We start from the raw sequence: 19,555 nt of genomic DNA on the forward strand, positions 1-19,555 counted from the left end.
AATTTAACTCAGTCTTCACTTGGAAAACTACAATAATGCCAAATATGGCAAATTGATGTGGCACCTTCTGAAAAATAGGCAATTATGACACAATATCAATGCATCAATACTATGTGTCTGAATATGTCAGAATAACAAGTGCCTTAGGGACCAGTGCTCCATCTCTTAACTCACATGAGTCGACCTACTGAAGTCAATGGGCCATAGTAACAGGTTCCATTTTCAATATATCAGGCAACATACCCATAATGTAGAAGATGATGAGATGCAAAGCCTCACTTTCAAAATACTACTGGTGCACTTAATCATATATTGGCTGCATTCTGACTACTTTGTGTTCTGCTTTGCTGTGCATTTGTATGATGTTTAATTACAACGCCTATACCCCGGAAAATGTTATGTGTAGTGAAATATTTTTCAGATGAAGTTGGTTTTTTGCCAGTCCTGGAGTTTCTTACACACTGCCTCATCCACCGACTAATAAAGCAGCATCCAGATTTTTGTTCTTTTAAAGCAGTCTAATTTACTTAAGAAAATACCTTTTGCAAAGTATGTTCTATTCATTTGATTAACTGCAAATCCATACATTTGTGTCATTGTTTTAAAAATCTATCTGGATTTATTGGTAATAATTCTTGATTTTAGTTGCTAGAGATAAACATTAGTGTGTGTGCAACTAGAGCTACATAACCTACACTAATGAGATTTTAGTCTGACTCGACTGACATGCTGTTTTGCTGCCATTTAAGGCATACTGTTAAGTAGACATTACAAATGCGAAGCATTTTGTCTCCAGACAGTTTTTGTTTTCCTCTGGTCTTTCATGATTATAAAAAACATTTTTCTACCAGAAATGTTGAGTACTCCTGAAGTGTTAAAATGTTTTTGAGTAGAACAAATGAAACATGGAGAGATGAATCTGGTATTTGTATTTAGAACTCACATTACTTGTAGTTGTTGTTTTTCTTAAGCTTTAAAATATCAGTGATTTGCTTGGTTTTCTGAGAGGAAGGAGTAATCCAGAGCCAAAATGCTTCTTGAGTTATTGATTAATATATAGAGCTATGCCTTGTGCGGCATGGCTGCACGTGGAGAAAGAAGGCCAGGATAAGAGAAGAATGGAAGACATGTTGTGATTGGCGCAATCCATATGAGGGCTGAAGGACCAATTGATCAAGGTGATATGTGGCTACTACCTAGGTCTGAAAATGCAAATTGTTTTGATTGTTGAAGTACCAGTGGTAGAGCAAGTTTCCTCAATATGCCTCAACCTTGACCTGAAAGGACTCCCTCTCAGGGTGAGAGTGTAGTGCAGTCTCCTTCTCCTGTTCAGCTCTTGGCCTTTCTCTAGCAATTACCAGCAAAGCTGTCAATGACAAATGTAGCATTAGATATTTGTAATTTGGACTCCTGGGAACTGGACCAAGACCAATAAACTCTTATCACAATATAAATATTTTAAAAGAGACTTGAAGGTAATATTCCCTCACTATAGGCCATATTCTCCACTTTATGGAGGTACACAGAGAGGTGCAAACTGTAAGGACTGGTCAGAATTGCATTCCCCATTCTCAGTGGAATGCAGGAATTGTTTTGTCCAAAGGGAGCAGGGAGGAAGCAGGCTATGACCTCATCCCACCTACGCTTATAGGAATGATCATATGGGAGCAGACCAAAATCCATCTAGTTCTGTAACCCAGTGGTTCCCAAACTTTTTACTAAAGCGAACCACCGACTGCATTTAGTCTGTTGTGGGTTTTTTTACGACCGACTCTTACATCTATACACCCTCACCACAACCCTAATCTGAGCCTTCTGTGGAGAGGAGGCCCCCCGGCATCTAGGGGTGTTTGGAGAGCGAGCCCACCCCACAATCACCATGCAGAGGAAGCTCCTGTCCTCCAGGGCTGGGCCTGGCTCCTAGCTCTGAACATTGTGACTTGGCATATCTGATTGCAGTGCCAGTCAGGTTTGGCCAGGCCACCCCTCCATCATGACGAAGGGACCATCAGTCAAAATTTGAGCAAGTGGCATTGCAACCCATGCATCAGGTCACAACATCCTGAATGTTGTGGCCCAGGCCCAGGCTGTGCAGAAAAAGAACCACCTGTGTGGGATGAGTACAGGGTGGGCTTGCTCCCTGGAACCCCAACTGCACATTGTATTTTGTCTAGCACCTCGCGACGCATCTAAAATCTTCCTCCAATGCTCTCCTGGGCTGAGAAACACTGCAGTAACCTGTTACTGACTGTGATGAGTACCTGCTGGCTTCAGAGAAAGATGCAAGAAGCTTTGCAGTAGGCAGTTAAGGAATAATCTGCCCATGAAGGGTGAAGGTGGGACCAGTGGAGTGGGAAGAATAGGCCTATATGTACTAAAAGGTTGTAATAGCAGGCATGCTCTCCATGTGTGCTGGAGGAGTTCAGCTTTGCACTCTACCTCCTGGTTGCTTTGCAGTGCTCCTCAAGGGGCAGTGCAGCTCCACGCTCCCCTTTACTTTGGACTGCACCTAAGTAGCATGATCAAATCTGTCATACTTTCTTCCCTTACGTATTGCTAAAAGCAGAGAGAGATCACTTTAAGAGATCATTTTTAATTTCTCTGTTTTTTGTAATTATTAATAATAATATTTATAATGCCATAGCACCTAGGAGCCTTAGTCATGGACAAGAACCCCATTGTGCTAGGCGCCATACAAACATAGAACAAAAAAGATTATTTGTGCCCCAAAGAGCTCGTGATCTAAGTAATAAGGCAATTTTCATATTTCCCAAACAAATTTTTCATGGAATTTCACTGTACCTAACTTCTGACTACATCACAGGAAGTATGGGCTCAATACTGCAATCTGGTACGAGTAAGAACTGCTCAATGGGAAGAAAAGGGTGCTGAATCAGTCAATATTTGATGTCACTGTAGGCTTACACTAACAATAATCAAAGAAGCAGAAAGAAGCATTGTTAGTGAGTCTGATTGGCAGAGCAGGAGGGGGGCCCTGAAAGGAAGGGGGAACAGTTTGTTTGGTCTTGGTCATACTCTTCCAGGAAGGATTCTCATGCTAGAAGATACAGACTGCTTCTGAAAAATATACCTTTGCTTATGGAGCGTTAGGACAAGAGAAAAACCTTGCCCTGGCTGAGCACACCTGAATCTGCAGAAATTACTTTTTCAGCATTCTGAGCAGAAGCAATAGAGAAGTGACCAATGAATATAAGAATATAAGAGCTGCCATACTAGGTCAGATCATGGTCCATCTTGCCCAGTATCCTGTCTCTGACAGTGACCCGTACCAGAGCTTCAAGGGGAATGTACAGAACAGGGTTTTTAATTGAGTGATCCATCCCTGATTTCCACTCCTTATATTTCTGGAAGTCAGAGGTTTAAGGTCACCCCAAGCATGTGGTTGCATCCCTGACAATTTTGGCCAATAGCCAGTGATGGACCTATCCTGCATGAACTTATCCAGTTCTTTTTTGAACACATTTATACTTTTGGCCTTCACAACCATCCACGGCAATGAATCCACAGGTTAGTTGTTCATTGTGTGAAAAAGTACTTTATCTTGTTTGTATAAAACCAGCTGCCTATTAATTTAATTGGATGGCCCCTGGTTTTTGTATTGTGAGAAAGGGTAAATAACACTTCTCTGTTAACTTTTTACACAACATTCATGGTTTGATAGACCTCTATCATTTCCCTGTTAGTCATCTGTTTTCTAAGCTGACCAGCTCTAATTATTTTTTGCCTTTTTCTTTCTCTACATTGCTGTTTCCTGCAAGAATACCTTGTCTCTACAGCTGTGTTTTCTGCTCCTCCAGTAGTTATAATGAGACCCAATAAGCCACCAATGATATTACCAAAATGTGTACTTTCTGTGGGTCATTGACGTCAGTGGCAGTTAAGGGCCACATTCTGCTATTTGTATTCAAGCTGAGTAGTACCTTACTCCATAAATAAGACCAATAATGGGCCCTGAAATGACAACTTCAGAAATCACTAGTCTGAGGTAGAAATTGGCCATGATTCCTAAAGAAAATGGGATGGTTTCATCTTTGGAGAGAAGGCAATGGGGAAAAATTGACTTGGGCCAGATACTCCAGTCCACTGTTCTAGCTTCTGTCGCAGCTGGTTAGCCAAAGGTCAGGGAGCTGCAATTGGCTCCCTGTGGATGTAGCTCAGATGTAGTGAAAAATCAGGGCCTTTATTCAAGCCCTTCAGAAAATGGGCTTTTTCATCCCTGTGAATAATTTTGATGTTTCATCAAAAAATCCCAGACCCAAAATATTATCTCTGAAAACTGAACTTTTTGATTCACAAATGCTACTGTGGTGCTCCATGGGAGTCGTCGTTTGGGACGCTCATTTTCCTTTGTAGGCTGGGATCCCTGGTTGGACCGCATTCTCTCACGATGCACTACAGTCTCCCCATATGGTGTTGCGATGTAGTTCCATCCTGGGAGTCCCTGACCATTGTGCATGATGGGAGAAGTAATCCCACTGAGAAGCCTGGCCCGTAGCGGAGAGTGTGATGAACTATAAGTCCCCTGAGACACCACAGCGGATACCCAAATCTAAATATTTCTGCTTTGGAGCACTTGGTTTCTGATGAAAAAATTGAAATTTTCTGCAGAGAACAGACACTTTCATGAAACATTTAATTTAGTTAAAAACCCAGTTTTCTGTCATAACAGTTTCAATGGAAAATTTTTGACCAGCTCCATCTTTTTCTCCTCTCTCTCTCTCTCTCTCTCTCTCTCTCAAGCCAGTTACTCCTGGGGGAATTCTGTGCCAACTGCGCAATGCAGAATTTTGCAGAAATTAATGTTGGGCATGCAGAATTCCCTTTTCCCCCCACAGAAATGGGCTGCAGAGATGTTGGCCACCACTCGGGCCTGCTGGACCTGGCAGAGCCCAGCTCATAAATAGAAGACAAGGCTGGAGGGAGAGGGAGCATACTGGAGAGGGAGGGAACCAGCAGCTGCAGTTCCCAGCTTCCTCCCTGAAGAAAGGAGGCAGGGACATGCAGGAAACTCCATGCAAGTCTGGGCCCCAGCATCAGGTTGTTTCTCCCTCTGGATCCCTGGGCTCTAGAAGGTCTCTGAGTGTCTGGGCCCAGACGGGGCCCACAGCTGGGCTCTGGGGGGTAGAGAGTGTGAGTATGTCGGCTGGGTGGGTGGGGGATGCTCCATGACTATGGTTCTGCGAGGGAGAGGGTGTGAGTGTCTGGTCTCCCGGCTGGGCTCTGAGGGGGCAGAGAAGCAGGAACTGGGTTGTCATAGGGGTTTCTTTAATTCTCTACTCCTGGGGGAATTTTTGTGTATGTCTGTATTGTTACAAAAGATACTTGTTGACAGGTATTTTGAAATAAATTACGAAAATAATTAAAACTGGCATGATTATATAGTGTTATTTTGACAAATAAAATGTGCAGAATTTTGCAGAATTTTAAAATATTGTGTGCAAAATTTTCAATTTTTTTGGTGCAGAATTCACCCAGGAGTAAGCTAGTGTAGGGCCTGATTTAGTCTCACTGAACAGAAAATCAGTTAGAAAATCTCATGACTTAGGACACTGCCCACACTATCCATCCTTTCACTCAGCATTCTGATTTTGGCATTAGACTCCATGCAGAATCCAACACTGCCCCTTGATAAAGTGGTTGAGTTAAAGCTAGTAGATAAGTGGGAGGACATTTCCAGTGTGAGATGCTGGAATCTAGTGATAGTGGATAGGGCTCCAGTCCAGTGCTGCAGAATGGGAGGGCAAATGCACTCAGTGGGGAAGCGCTCAGATTTGAGAGTATTGAGTTAGAGACTAGGAAGAAATGTGAAGATCAGAGACCCACCATTTCTTAAGTAACAAGGTTCAGTTAATCTGTTTTCTGAAAATCACACACATTACTGGGAATAAAAGTAAGAAATTAAAGTTAAATTGCAACACATGTAATTTACCTGGAAAAATGCTTTAAATGTCCTTTGAATATATAGAATATATATAAATCAAGAGTCAATTTCTGCTGTTTTTTTTTCCTTGTGAAATTAATTTCTTCCTGTCCTCATTTCTCCAACTTCTGGCTTGTTAGTCAGAATGTGGCAGACTCTGAAATAAAGCTCTCGTCCCCTAATGCCCCTATTCTACTTGTGCTATATTGATGACATCTTCATCATCTTGACCCATGGAAAAGAAGCCCTTGAGGAATTCCACCATGATTTCAACAATTTCCATCCCACCATCAACCTCAGCCTGGACCAGTCCACACAAGAGATCCACTTCCTGGACACTACAGTGCTAATAAGTGATGGTCACATAAACACCACCCTATATCGGAAATCTACTGACCGCTATTCCTACCTACATGCCTCCAGCTTTCACCCTGACCACACCACACGATCCATTGTCTACAGCCAAGCTCTACGATACAACCGCGTTTGCTCCAACCCCTCAGACAGAGACAAACACCTACAAGATCTCTATCAAGCATTCTTACAACTACAATACCCACCTGCTGAAGTGAAGAAACAGATTGACAGAGCCAGAAGAGTACCCAGAAGTCACCTACTACAGGACAGGCCCAACAAAGAAAATAACAGAACGCCACTAGCCATCACCTTCAGCCCCCAACTAAAACCCCTCCAACGCATTATCAAGGATCTACAACCTATCCTGAAGGACGACCCATCACTCTCACAAATCTTGGAAGACAGGCCAGTCCTTGCCTACAGACAGCCCCCCAACCTGAAGCAAATACTCACCAGCAACTACATACCACACAACAGAACCACTAACCCAGGAACCTGTCCTTGCAACAAAGCCCGTTGTCAACTGTGCCCACATATCTATTCAGGGGACACCATCACAGGGCCTAATAACATCAGCCACACTTTCAGAGGCTTGTTCACCTGCACATCTACCAATGTGATATATGCCATCATGTGCCAGCAATGCCCCTTTGCCATGTACATTGGTCAGACTGGACAGTCTCTACGTAAAAGAATAAATGGACACAAATCAGATGTCAAGAATTATAACATTCATAAACCAGTCAGAGAACACTTCAATCTCTCTGTTCACGCGATTACAGACATGAGAGTTGCGATATTACAACAGAAAAACTTCAGAAACAGACTCCAGCAAGAGACTGCTGAATTGGAATTAATTTGCAAATTGGATGCAATTAACATAGGCTTGAATAGAGACTGGGAGTGGTTGAGTCATTATAAAAAGTAACCTATTTCCCCTTGTTTATTACTCCCCCCCACCCCCCACTGTTCCTCAGACTTTCTTGTTAAACCCTGGATTTGTGCTGGATATGGCCCACCTTGATTATCATACACATTGTAAGGAGAGTGATTGCTTTAGATAAGCTAGTACCAGCAGGAGAGTGGGGTGGGGGGAGAGAAAAACTTTTGTAGTGATAAACACCTATTTTTTCATGGTCTGTGTGTATAAAAACATCCTCACTATTTTCCACAGTATGCATCCGATGAAGTGAGCTGTAGCTCACGAAAGCTTATGCTCAAATAAATTGGTTAGTCTCTAAGGTGCTACAAGTACTCCTTTTCTTTTTGCGAATACAGACTAACACGGCTGCTACTCTGAAGCTTAGGAATGTTTGAGAGAACTACTTTACCATGATTCTAACTTCTCTTGGCTCAGAAAGAGAAACAATTAAAGCTAATTTTAAAATACTTCTGAAAATGACTGGGAATCGCTTTTCTAGACTCACAGATGTCAAAACTTCCAGAATCCATTATCTTGGGTCCTTTCAGGGCTAGAAGTGAGTGTGAGGTCCCATTGGGAATCTCCCTTTTCCAGTGGTAAAAAGCTCTGGTTTCCAGGCCTGGGGGATATAAGATAACAGACTTCAAAGTTTGACATTTTAAGTCTTAAAGCTGTTACTGATTCTGAACTAAATCTTGCCTTTCTTGAAAGCTGGGCAAGGTTAGATTTTTGGGGAGAGAAGAATGAAACATTTTCCTGACAGGTTGTTTTAAATAAAATGGCTGCTGTTTTAAGCTGTTTAGGGATTTGGAATGGTAAAATACATCCTGCGGAGATGGATTAGTAAACAGGGGGCAGCTGACAGTCAAAAGTGCATGGCCCATTCATTTATTACATGGTTTTACAATTTATCATATGGTATCTCTACTACATATGTAGTTATTGTGTGTCAATATGTGTATGTATATGTTATATGGACAGATCCATGTGCCAGCTCTGATTCCTGTGATGTGTGAACCTGTCTATTCAGGATTAGACTCTCATGATTAGGATTTGGGTGGTCTGACTTAATGGTCAGAGCAGGAGTCAGGGGCCAGAGGTCAGGCTGGGTCAGGATACCAGAACCTGGAAAAAGGCAAAGGGCAGACTGAGAGTCAGGTGCCATGCTGGAGCAAGAGGTCAGAGTCAGGGAGCAAGTGCAGGGGATACAGTTCTAAGCCAGGGGAAACCCAGTTGCCCAGGCAACTTCCTGTTCCTCTGCTTGGTTTAAATAGAGGCAGAGAATCAATCCAGACTCCTGGAGTTTGGCCTGTCAGATCACAGGACTGGAGTCTTCTGCCACGGTTGAGTTTGAGTTCTGGCAACTGTTAACTGGGACTGAGTAGTGGATTATCACATACTGTATCCTAAGCACCTTCTGGCCTGGGGTTCAAGACCCATGCTGTGGATATAGACTGAGCTTGTACACACATAAGAACCATGAGATGGCAGTGACTTTGGTCACTCTTGCTTTAAATTGGCTTTTTAAAAAAGAATTCAAAGGCGACAGGAGCTTTCTGTTGTACATTTTCACATAATCCTGTTCCCCTACCTTTCCCTCTATTTACCAGAGGGGAAAATTCAGTGTTGTGGTGGGAAACCACAAGTTTCATGTGAATTACATGCAGAACTGACATGCATGATTTCCCTGTGCCCCTTTCAAGCCATGAAATGCAAACTTATATGCGGAGTAAGTCATTACTCAATAATGCTGTTTACATTAAGCCAGCTTGTGGCTGGTCCATGTGCAGGTGTGCAAGGGTGTGGCAGTTGTAAGGCATTTCCATTCCCTCCCCCGTATCTGTGTAGCTCCCTGCTGGTGTGCCCAGGATGCTAGACACTACAAATGGGAAGGTGAGGTGTAGGACCATAGTCTTGCACCCTGCACTGAATAGCAGAGGAGAGTGCATGCTGCAGGCTCCTAACGAGCGTATCAGTGTGCCTACACTGACTCTGTGCCAGAGAGCTGAGGCATTGCCTCCAGGAACATATACCATAGTGATGTATTTCCCCAATGCCACCAACACAGGTCAGTGACTGATTGACACAACTGAACATTTTCGGTTTGCTTGTGAGAAAGGCTAAACTTTTCTCATTTTGCTGGCCAGCCCCTATGCTTTCTGGACTACACCAGCTCTCTTGGCTGAGCAGGAGGTATGGGTGGCTTTTTGCTGGTAAGGGTAGCTACTGGGTGCCACCAGTAGAATCAAACCCAAAATAGCTTAATGGGACTCCTGGAAGTTTAACAACCCAACATTCATCTGTTTTAAAGGTACACCCTGTATCTGACTTTTCTTCCTGTGCTCCAAATCCATCTGCCCACAAAAACAAGGGATACTGCACCATACAATCCCAGCTTCTCTACTGGATGACAGGCTGTCAAGAAGAAAGCCAAGCATTCAAGATGCTAGGTTCTGTGGTGGGTTGGGGAATGATTTCTTGTGTGTTTGTCTATTCAAAAGAATAATTTACATTTTATGTAGCATGTTTTGTACCTCAGGATCCTAAAGTGCTTTACAAGTCTGTATTCCTAATTCAGGAAAATTTCCCATTGGTCTCAGTCCATATATACTCCTGGGGGAATTCTGCACCACTGCACAATGCAGAATTTTGCAGAAATTAATGTTGGGCACACAGAATTTCCTTTTTTTCCCCCAGAGAAATGAGCTGCAGAGATGTTAGCAACCACTACAGGCTACTGGACCCCCGCAGAGCTCAGCTCACAAATAGAAGACAAGGCCAGGAGGAGCAGGACAGGGAGGGAACTGGATGGTTCCCAGCAGCTTCTGTTTCCCACACACCCTGAAGTAAGGAGGCAGGGGCATGCAGGGAACTCCGTGCAAGCCTGGGACCTAACATCAGGCTGTTTCTCCCTCTGGATCCCTGGGCTCTGGGAGGGTAGGGTCTGTGAGTGTCTGGGTTGGGGGGGCCTGAAGCTGGGCTCTGGAGGGTAGGGATAGAGGGTGTGAGTGTCTGAGCTGGTGAGGGTGTGGCTGGGCTGTGGGGAGTAGGTGGTGTGAGTGTCTGGCCCCCTGGCTGTGCTCTCAGGGGGAGGGGGACACAGAAACAGGAACTAGGTTATCATAGGGGTTTCTTTAACTCTCTACTCCTGAGAGAATTTTTGTGTATGTCTGTATTGTTACAGACATACTTGCTGACAGGTATTTTGAAATAAATTATCAAAATAATTGAAACTGTTGTGATTATGTAGTGTTATTTTGACAAATAAAATTTGCAGAATTTTGCAGAATTTAAAAATATTGTGTGCTGAATTTTTAATTTTTTGTGCAGAATACCCCTGGAGTACATATAATATTTCTGCATATACATGAATCGCTTAACCCACCATTGAAATTCACCCATCTCTGGGTAGCAGTAACAGTAGACGACAGATAGGATACTGTTCTTGATTTGCAGTCTGGTTCATTGAAATTTCATGAGGAAATTAGGTCAACAGAATGTAATTACCTAAACTGGAATCTCTGAAGGGCACTGGGATTGACATCTTAACTCTTCAGAAAAGTGCCATGGGATCTTTAGTGACCTCCATCTTCTCACAAACATGATACAGGCTGGAAGAGCAGTGATGGTATGATTTCACACGATTCAAAACAAAGGACCTGCCAGCTTTGACATTTCTTATATCATTCATTGGTCTGAAGAATATCTCTCTTTTTCTATATCCCTACCATTGTTATATGTTGCTTTGAGAATCCCAGTTTGTTGTTTTTAAATTGTCCACCAGCATCTGTGTTTATTACACACAAGAAATAAGTTACCATGAGACAAGATGACTGAGCTGTTCTGATTAAGTACAAAAGCATTATCTTTACATATAGGTGACATACAAGGAACAAACTGTGTGATCATTTTCAAAGTGGGGAGGGGACAGTGGGAGTTTGTCTTCAATGCAGCCACAACAAATATATTGTGAAGAGGAGATTAGAATTATATATGTAAGGAAGATAGGCTGATAGAAATACAACACATCATAATTTCTTATGTGTAGAGGCCCCAATCAGGGATCAGTTCTCCATGGTGCTAGGTACACATCCTATTGTAGTAATGTGGTTACACCTGTGCAACCTACTTTCTTCCAGCAGAGGAAGGATGATCCAGTGGTTAAGGCATTAGCTTGGGATTTGGGATATCAGGGTTCAGTTCTCTGGTGTGCCACAAACTTCCTGTGTGACCTTGGGCAAGTCACTTAGTCTCTGCTATCCTTATCTGGAAAATGGGATAATATACTTCTCCACCTCCTTGGTGAATTGTGAGAGTAAATAAATTAAAGACTTTAGTGTGCTCAAATAGTGTGGTAATGGGTGCCATATAAGTACCTAAGATAGATAGAATTTACTCCTGTGTTTGCTTCCTCTGTGTAGTCTTCAAAATGTAAGCATGACCATTTGCCAGCATGCAAAAGAAAATTTGTCATGATCACCATATCAAGAATGGAATCTATGTCAATGAAATAGTGTTTATCACCTACAATTGCTGAAATGTGCGCAGCAGGCTTTAAAAGCATCATTCCATATTCCCTTAATAATTCCTCCTAGGATCTATGCAACTCAGTTCAGCAGATGGCTCTGTAAATCTGAATGGCTGAATGAGACTGTATTTTCATTTAAGTCACTGATGTTCTCTCTTCTTTCAACAGGGTGCTTTTCAGGAGACAATGATCACTTCTTGGCAATTCATCAGCGAAAGAGTGGGAAACCGGTATTTATTTATCGCCATGTCCAAAGTGTTGAGAAAAGTTTGGATACAAACAGCCAGAAGATTTATAAACACAATTTCCATTCCTCTTCCTATGCACAAATAAGCAAGCTGCACCCTGCGATAATTGTTAAGTCAACTTTCCCTAGACCTGCTTATGACCCATCCCTCAATCTATTAGCTATGACTGGTCAAGAGCCGGAAGTGGAAAATCTCCCGATTCCAGCAAGCAATGTGATTGTTGTGGTAAGTACCTTTCTCTAGGTCTTGATATTGCTTCATGTGCTTTTTTATCTGAGGTATCCAAAGTTCATATTTCTACTGCATGAGCTATGCCACTTGCAGCCCTCACTTTGTCCTCCTCCTTCAAATAAAACTCCCTGTGACAATGGTAGCAGCAGCACCGTCATCAATGACCTTGCTGCAGCATCAATTAAGCACTTTGTGTTGGGGCATTATGAGCACCAGAGTGGTAATTACTGGGCTAATGATGTAATTGGGAAGATATAAGAAGTCACAACAGGAAGCTAGGAGGCGCTCAGAAGGTGAGCTGTGTTGAAGAGGGAGGCTGTGGGGAATGCTCCCACTCTGAGATGCCTGTGTTACGGTCCATGGGTAAAAGAGTGGAGGAACCAAAAATACACTTGGGGAAAGGAGAACATCCTTGGTATGTTAATGACTGTGAGGAGATACAAACAGGCTAGGCAACAGAACATACCAGGGAGCTGAGAAAGCACCCCATGACACGCCCATTCAGTAAGGCCTGCCATGATGTGTGTGATAGGCAGATAACCAGACTGGCAGAATTTGGCCCTAGGTAGTTAAGGAACTTGTCTTTGCTTCAGGTGTCTTGAATACCTTTCTCTGTACTGCTCTCTTTGAATTTGCACTGCCAAGCAAAGTGGTAGAACCCCCTTTGCTGGATGGCTTTTAAAATTAATGTGAAAAAAGCACTAAAGATGTACTTTAGGGAATAATCCTTCCTAGTCAGGAAGACGGATGGATGATCTAAAAGGTCTTTTCCATCACTTCTATGATGTGTTGCATAATTCCATAATTATGGCAAAGCAGCTATTTTAGAACACTCATGTATCCTATGTGGCAGTCAGGAACTCCTGAGCAGAGCATTTAACTGGTGTAGTCCTCAGTCCAGTAGATGAAGCAGCATGCACTGCTTAATTGGAGACCCAAGCATGCAACCCTTGACAGGCAGCAGCTTTACTAGGTGAGCTAAAAAGAAACTCCTTCCCTTGGCATGGTGATAGGAGTTGTGGAAAACTTTTCTCAGTCGCAAGTTAGCACTCTTTTCCTCTGGATTACCGAGCCATCTGCTGGGGATTTCTACAGGAGCTAGGCTGGGGAGAAGATAGCAAAGTGCCAATGAAACAGCTCAGTGATTGTCACAGACTGGAATAGCCCCTAAGCTGCTGCTCCCTGCCATACAGCCAGTGGAGCCATATAGTCATGATCCACCAGGTTGACCCCACTCCTCCCCTCCTGCTCCATTTTAGGTGTGGAAATACTCTTTGTGGAGCTGTCCTCCATGGCATACACAGGGGCTGCACACATTCTGCAGGAGCTACCGCCATTCTGCGCCCCTCACCCCGTACAGTAGAATCGAATGAGACCTAGGTCACAGAATCATAGAAGATTAGGGTTGGAAGAGACCTCAGGAGGTCATCTAGTCCAATCCCCTGCTCAAAGCAGGACCAACACCAGCTAAATCATCCCAGCCAAGGCTTTGTCAAGCCAGGCCTTAAAAACCTCGAAGGATGGAGATTCCATAACCTCCCTAGGTAACCCATTCCAGTGCTTCACCACCCTCCTAGTGAAATAGTGTTTCCTAATCTCCAACCTAGACTTCCCACACTGCAACTTGAGACCATTGCTTCTTGTTTTGTCATCTGCCACCACTGAGAACAGCCTACCTCCATCCTCCTTGGAACCCTCCTTCAGGTAATTGAAGGCTGCTGTCAAATACCCCTCACTCTTCTCTTCTGCAGACTAAATAACCCCAGTTCCCTCAGCCTCTCCTAGTAAGTCATGTGCCCTAGCCCCCTAATAATTTTCTTTGCCCTCCACTGGACTCTCCCTAATTTGTCCACATCCCTTCTGTAATGCGGGGACCAAAACGGGATGCAATACTCCAGGTGTGGTCTCACCAGTGCTGAATAGAGGGGAATAATCACTTCCCTCGATCTGCTGGCAATGCTCCTACTAATACAGCCCAATATGCCATTGTTCTTCTTGGCAACAAGGGCACACTGCTGACTCATATCCAGCTTCTCGTCCACTGTAACCCACAGGTCCTTTTCTGCAGAACTGATCCCCCTGTCTGACCAAGGAGGAAGCGACTAGATTTTCTCTTTATTTTCTAATTTACAAAATTCAGCAATTCACAGTGGGTCTCCTGGTCATTACTGTGAATTAATAAGTTTTGGATATAACCATATGACTAATGGTTACAACAAATATATGACTAATTCTGTAAATTGTTTTGCAATATTGTACTCTTTTACACAAGCATTTTTATAAGTCACCCTGTTGTACAGTATGTTGGCATCTTAGCACAGAGAATGTTTCAAAATGAAGATTCCTGGCTAGGTCTTGGCTCTTGGACTCCTGCTAGAAATTTCAGGTGCATCTGATGAATGTACTAAGTATTTGCTCATATTTGGTTGAGGTAAATGGAATGCAGATAGCTGCTGGAGTCACAGAAGATGAAAAAGAGAACCAGAAGGAGCTAATTTGGATTTATGAAGCGTTTTCGATTCTAAACTATCAATTACTATTAATATATTTCCAGAAAATTAGCATCTAAGGGCCAGATTCTGTGCTGATTTGCATCCTATGTAACTCCAGTTCGGTGCTAGGTATGTAACATATGCAGTGGACAAGAGTCAGCCTGGGGTTATGCCAGTTTGCACATAGAAGTGGGCTAGAGTAGCTCAAAGTGCTGACAACTTCACTTCACTGGAGGAATGTCAACTGTTAGTGCAGTTCCAATAGGGAGTGGTGCTGGTCAGGTAGGAGGAGGAGCCACGCCAGCTGATGGATACATTGTTTCAGTGTGTCCTTAGTCAGCAGGTTTCCCATAAAGTCTAGCTGCGAATTAAGGCTTCTTTCCCCTTCCCCACCCCCGAAACCAGCAGACACCTGGCAGCACTGCTTGTTGTCTTCTGAAGGTGAATCCCCCACATGGATACAGCTGCCCATGCAGGTGTAAGCAAATTAAGCCCCGGGTGCATGGTATGTATAGCACCATTCATCTTAAAAGGTGATAGAATCTTACAGGGAACTTGTATGAATTCTGGGAGACGCACAAGTCTCACATCAGGATGGAGAGCCCACACATGAATGATCGGGGAGAACCTATGCTTTCAAATGGATGGCCTCCTTGTCACTTAAAAACCTGAATAACACAGGTTTTCAATTGGCAGTTTTTATATAACTGTCCTATTAAATGTACATTGTGACCTTAGTCCAGAGCCTTGCTGCTGCATTTGTGCTATGAAGAATCTACCACTGTTCTGAGACCTTCTGTTCTGACCGAGAACCATTTGTGCTCTAGGCACAACAGTGTGATTTGAGCAGCCTTTGCCGTGACAGCTTTCACTAAGCTTTCTGTGGGAGTGCCTGAAACTGTTATTTTAATGTTGTCTTTTAGCATGAGGTAGTCAGAACAGTATATCTCTTTCTGTAGAAGTGCTGAGAGATTCAACATCCAAATGAGCTTAATCGTACTGTAAGAATTTTCCTGGAGGATGCCTTCCACCATCGGGCAGCTCCATTGCAAAGTGCCTGTTGGAATTCAATCAGACATCGCTATTTGCAGGGTTTTTCACATCTGAGTTTTCTTCTGTGAATTTAATGCTAAATGAATTTCTGCATTAATGACATTTGAAAAGGATTAGGTTTGTTTTGAATGCATTTATGGCATTCTCTCTGTCTATAACCAGCATTTGCTACTTGTTGTGTCTTTTGGGTTTTGATCATTTAGGGCAAACATTTGCTGTATTGCACTTGCTGACCTTTTTGTTCCAGCCTTTAGCTATGTTGTTGGTTCCTCAACTTGAAAGGGCAATTGCTAGTGTCAGTGCTTCCTGTAATCCAGTTACTTGCCTAATGCATGTTGGGATTTAGTAGGAAAGCTTGAAAAGGGGGGTTATTTTTTAACTAAATCAGTACAGTCACAGTTTATTGCAGAGGAGAAGGAACAAAATTCAGTCAAATTTCAGCAGTTTAAATTTAATTTTCTGCGTAGTAAGGGCAGAGAAGAAGAGTGACCGTACCAGGAATGTAGAATTATTAGAAGGTGAAATTCTATGTTAGAAAAAGACCATCTAACAAACAAAGTTTCACCCACATACAGCTGATTCCTTGAAGCATGTTGTGAAGCCAAGAATTCTGTGTGCAAAGGAGTTGTTTTGGGACTCCTTCAATAAAAGAGTTGCATTCATGGGTTATCTTTGCAATGAACCTGGGGAAATTGCTGTGCATGTTTATCTGGGGAAGGAAGAGGAGGTAAATGTTATATAACTTGAGGCTTTCTATCACAGGAAAATGCTTGCCTTATCTTATGCTTCTAGTGTTTTTGTTTGTTTTTTAAGGAACAATAGGGGCAAAACAAGAGCTTTTACAGGGGCTTTGGCTGTTGTATAACTATGCCTCACAGATCCAGTCTGACTATTAGGCCATATGCTCCTTTAAGCAATACCAGAAAACACATGAGAACAGCTGATTGATGGTTTTATGTAAGGGATTACTTGTTTCTCACAGGACTGTATTTTAAGTGCCCTATTCACCAGGGTTTATTTTGTAACTGGAAAAGCTATTTATTTATCAAACAAAATGCATATTTTCAGGGTTTGTTTGAGCATTTGTTCATTTCACTCTTGATTCTCCAAACTGAGATGCAATTATTCAGAGTTTTGCATGTGTAAAGTATATGCTTGGGGTTCTCAAACTGGGGGTCACAAGGTTATTATATGGGGGGTTGCGAGCTGTCAGCCTCCACCCTCAAACCACACTTTGCCTCCAGCATTTATAATAGTGTTATAAATTAAAACCACAATTTTTATGTTTAAGGGCGGGTCTCACTCAGGTTTGCTGTGTGAAAGGATAACCAATGCAAAAGTTTGAGAACCACTAGTATATGCTCAAGGTGAGTGCCACCGGGGTCAATGCAGTACACAGAAGGCAGAAATAGTACATGGATAAACACTTATTTATTATTAAACATGCAGCTGTCTGGCACACTTTTGAGTAATTTAAACCCTGTTTGGGGGGAACTTGGAAGAAAAAGTGAAGGACTAATAGCATTGATTAGTCAGGTTAGCCGGGGGCCTACAGGTGTCTTCTCAGAGCTGTGCCAAAGCTTGTTAACTCTAACATTTCCTTTCTGTCTATAACCAGCATTTGCTGCTTGTTGTGTCTTTGGGGTTTTGATCATTTAGGGCAAACAGAAACGTTTGCTGTATTATACTTGCTGACCCTTTTTGTTCCAGCCTTTAGCTATGTTGTTGGTTCCTCAAGTTGAAAGGGCAATTGCTTATTCAGTCCTGAGTCTCTCCCAGACTGACTAACAAATGCATTGTGGTGTTTGATTGGTTTTGTGATGCCAATAAATGTCCATTAGAGATTGAGCTGAGACTATCAGATGCATTTTCACTTGTTTCCTACAAAGTGTTTTGCCTTCAGGTTTCAGGAGATGAAAAGCTAATGCATTTGGTCATTGCATTCACTCTTTCCTTTCCTCCTTCATCTCTTGCACACTGTATTCACAAATGCCAAAATCTGTCTGACCCTTAATTTGTACCATGCTCATCACTGTAAAGTCCTGTACCTTACAAAATAATAGTTTCAATAAGCATGAATCTTCTCTTAATTGCATTCATTTTACATCAATGTAACTCACCTCCACTGAGTTTATTGGAGTTATTCCCAATTAACACTAGTGTTAGATAAAAATCAGCCTTCATATCAGTGACTTACCCGTAGCCTTTAGTTTCCCTTTCTTTTTGTCTTTGCAGGTATAACACTGACAGACCTCAGTCGTCAGCGGGTGGGATCAAACCTGGAACTTAGTGCACGAGCTAAAAGCCAACCGGCTGTTAGCTAAGGCTGTAGAGCAGACTCCTTTAAGTCTCTCTAAGTGGTGTCGGTGCCACTAGATGGGACAGAACACCACACCCAGAAGTTGTGTGGGTTACCTACTTCCCCTAGCTGAGGAAGCGCGTCCCGAGCTTCAGAGACTTCGCAGTTGAAATCCGGGATGAGCCCCCACTTGTAATACTGACAGACCCTGGTTGTCGGCAGGCAGGATCGAACCAAGGATCTCTGGAGTTTAGTGCATGAGCCTCTACCACATAAGCTAAAAGCCAACTGCCTCTTAGCTAAGGCTGTAGAGCAGACTCATTTAATTCTCTCTCTAAGTGGTCTTGGTGCCACTAGATGGGACAGAACACCTCACCCGGAAGGTGTGTGGGTTACACAGGCACAGGTAAGATTGGTGGGAATTTCCTTATCTCCTGTTCTCATTCCACTTCCAAGAAAAAGGCAAGACCAGTGTGTTTTTGTGTGTATGTGTCACTTGCATTTTGTAGACTCACAGGCAGTGGCTCAAAGTTCCAATTATGTGTCCAAGAATTCCTTTTGTGTGACTGGACTCAAGTCAGTACAGCAGTGTGGAGCACTGTTCGCTTTGTCCTCATCTCTCTGGCTCTGAATTCCATTTCAGGTATGCTTAATCCTCACTAAGGAAAAAGGCTGCTAACTCTCTCTGGAGTGTGCTGGATACTGGAATAAATTGAAGGCCGTTTGCCAGCTGCTTATAGTCTGGAATAGTTCTACAGCAACATGGCAACCCCTATGAGCGGTGAGGGAGGATCTCTGCCTCAAGCCATAGTTTTTGGTGCTGGGCTGAAAGAATTAAACCCCTTGTGCTGTAGCTCGTCCATGCCATCAAGTGTGTTTTTTCATCAGCAGTTGAGTCTCCTATCTCATAGGGCATCTGAGAACCAGGAAGAGATGTGGTCTGGCCAAACTTTTGAGGTGGGTGTGGAAATCTGGATATCCTCTCCACAGTGCACAGCTCCCGTAGGTGGGAGGTTGGAGATGGAATCCTTCTGTGAAGCTGTGGAGCCATAGTGGAGCTGCGCTGTCACCATTACTCCAGCCTCCTCTCACAATTGCTGTCACCGCCTCCCCTCTGGTCACCCCGATACCCATGTTGCCCCCATGTCAACGCATACAAAATTCAGTTCTTGAAATCGTCTATCCTTGCTTGTTGATCTGCCCATAGGCACATGCACCCTCTGAATGCTTCTATTGGTTCCCCATTTCCCACTGCATCAAGCTCAAGCGTCTTACCCTCACCTTCAAGGCCTTTACAGCTCTGCTCCTTGTGGTGTTTAGATGTTGCTTGTAATTATTAGAATTGGGAGCACTGGCTGTTGGGAGTCTGAAAGGACAGGAAACAGGAAGGAGGGGGGAGGAGTTGAAGAGGCTGAGGGAGAGCTACGGAGGGTGCAGCAGCAGCTTGGAAAAGAGGTTTTCACTTTAAAAAATAAAGTTCTGTT

At 43.2% G+C, this 19,555-nt stretch overlaps 1 protein-coding gene across 5 annotated transcripts in view; it reads left to right on the forward strand.

Annotated features, from left to right (window-relative positions):
• PTPRR (protein tyrosine phosphatase receptor type R) overlaps window positions 1-19,555 on the forward strand; it is a 198,773-nt gene that overhangs the window by 6,027 nt on the left and 173,191 nt on the right. For 4 of the 5 annotated variants that reach the window (XR_012156754.1, XR_012156755.1, XM_073327782.1 and 1 more), the window contains exon 2: window positions 11,917-12,221. Coding sequence is in view for 2 of the 5 variants with exons in the window: in XM_073327782.1 (XP_073183883.1) it covers window positions 11,917-12,221 (305 nt within the window). In the remaining 3 variants the exon portion in view is untranslated. Of the gene's footprint in view, window positions 1-11,916; window positions 12,222-18,168; window positions 18,478-19,555 lie in introns of those variants that run through there. The other variant, XM_073327786.1, reaches the window with a different exon arrangement.

This window comes from Lepidochelys kempii, chromosome 1, assembly GCF_965140265.1.
Source record: "Lepidochelys kempii isolate rLepKem1 chromosome 1, rLepKem1.hap2, whole genome shotgun sequence".
Lineage (NCBI taxonomy): Eukaryota > Metazoa > Chordata > Testudines > Cheloniidae > Lepidochelys > Lepidochelys kempii.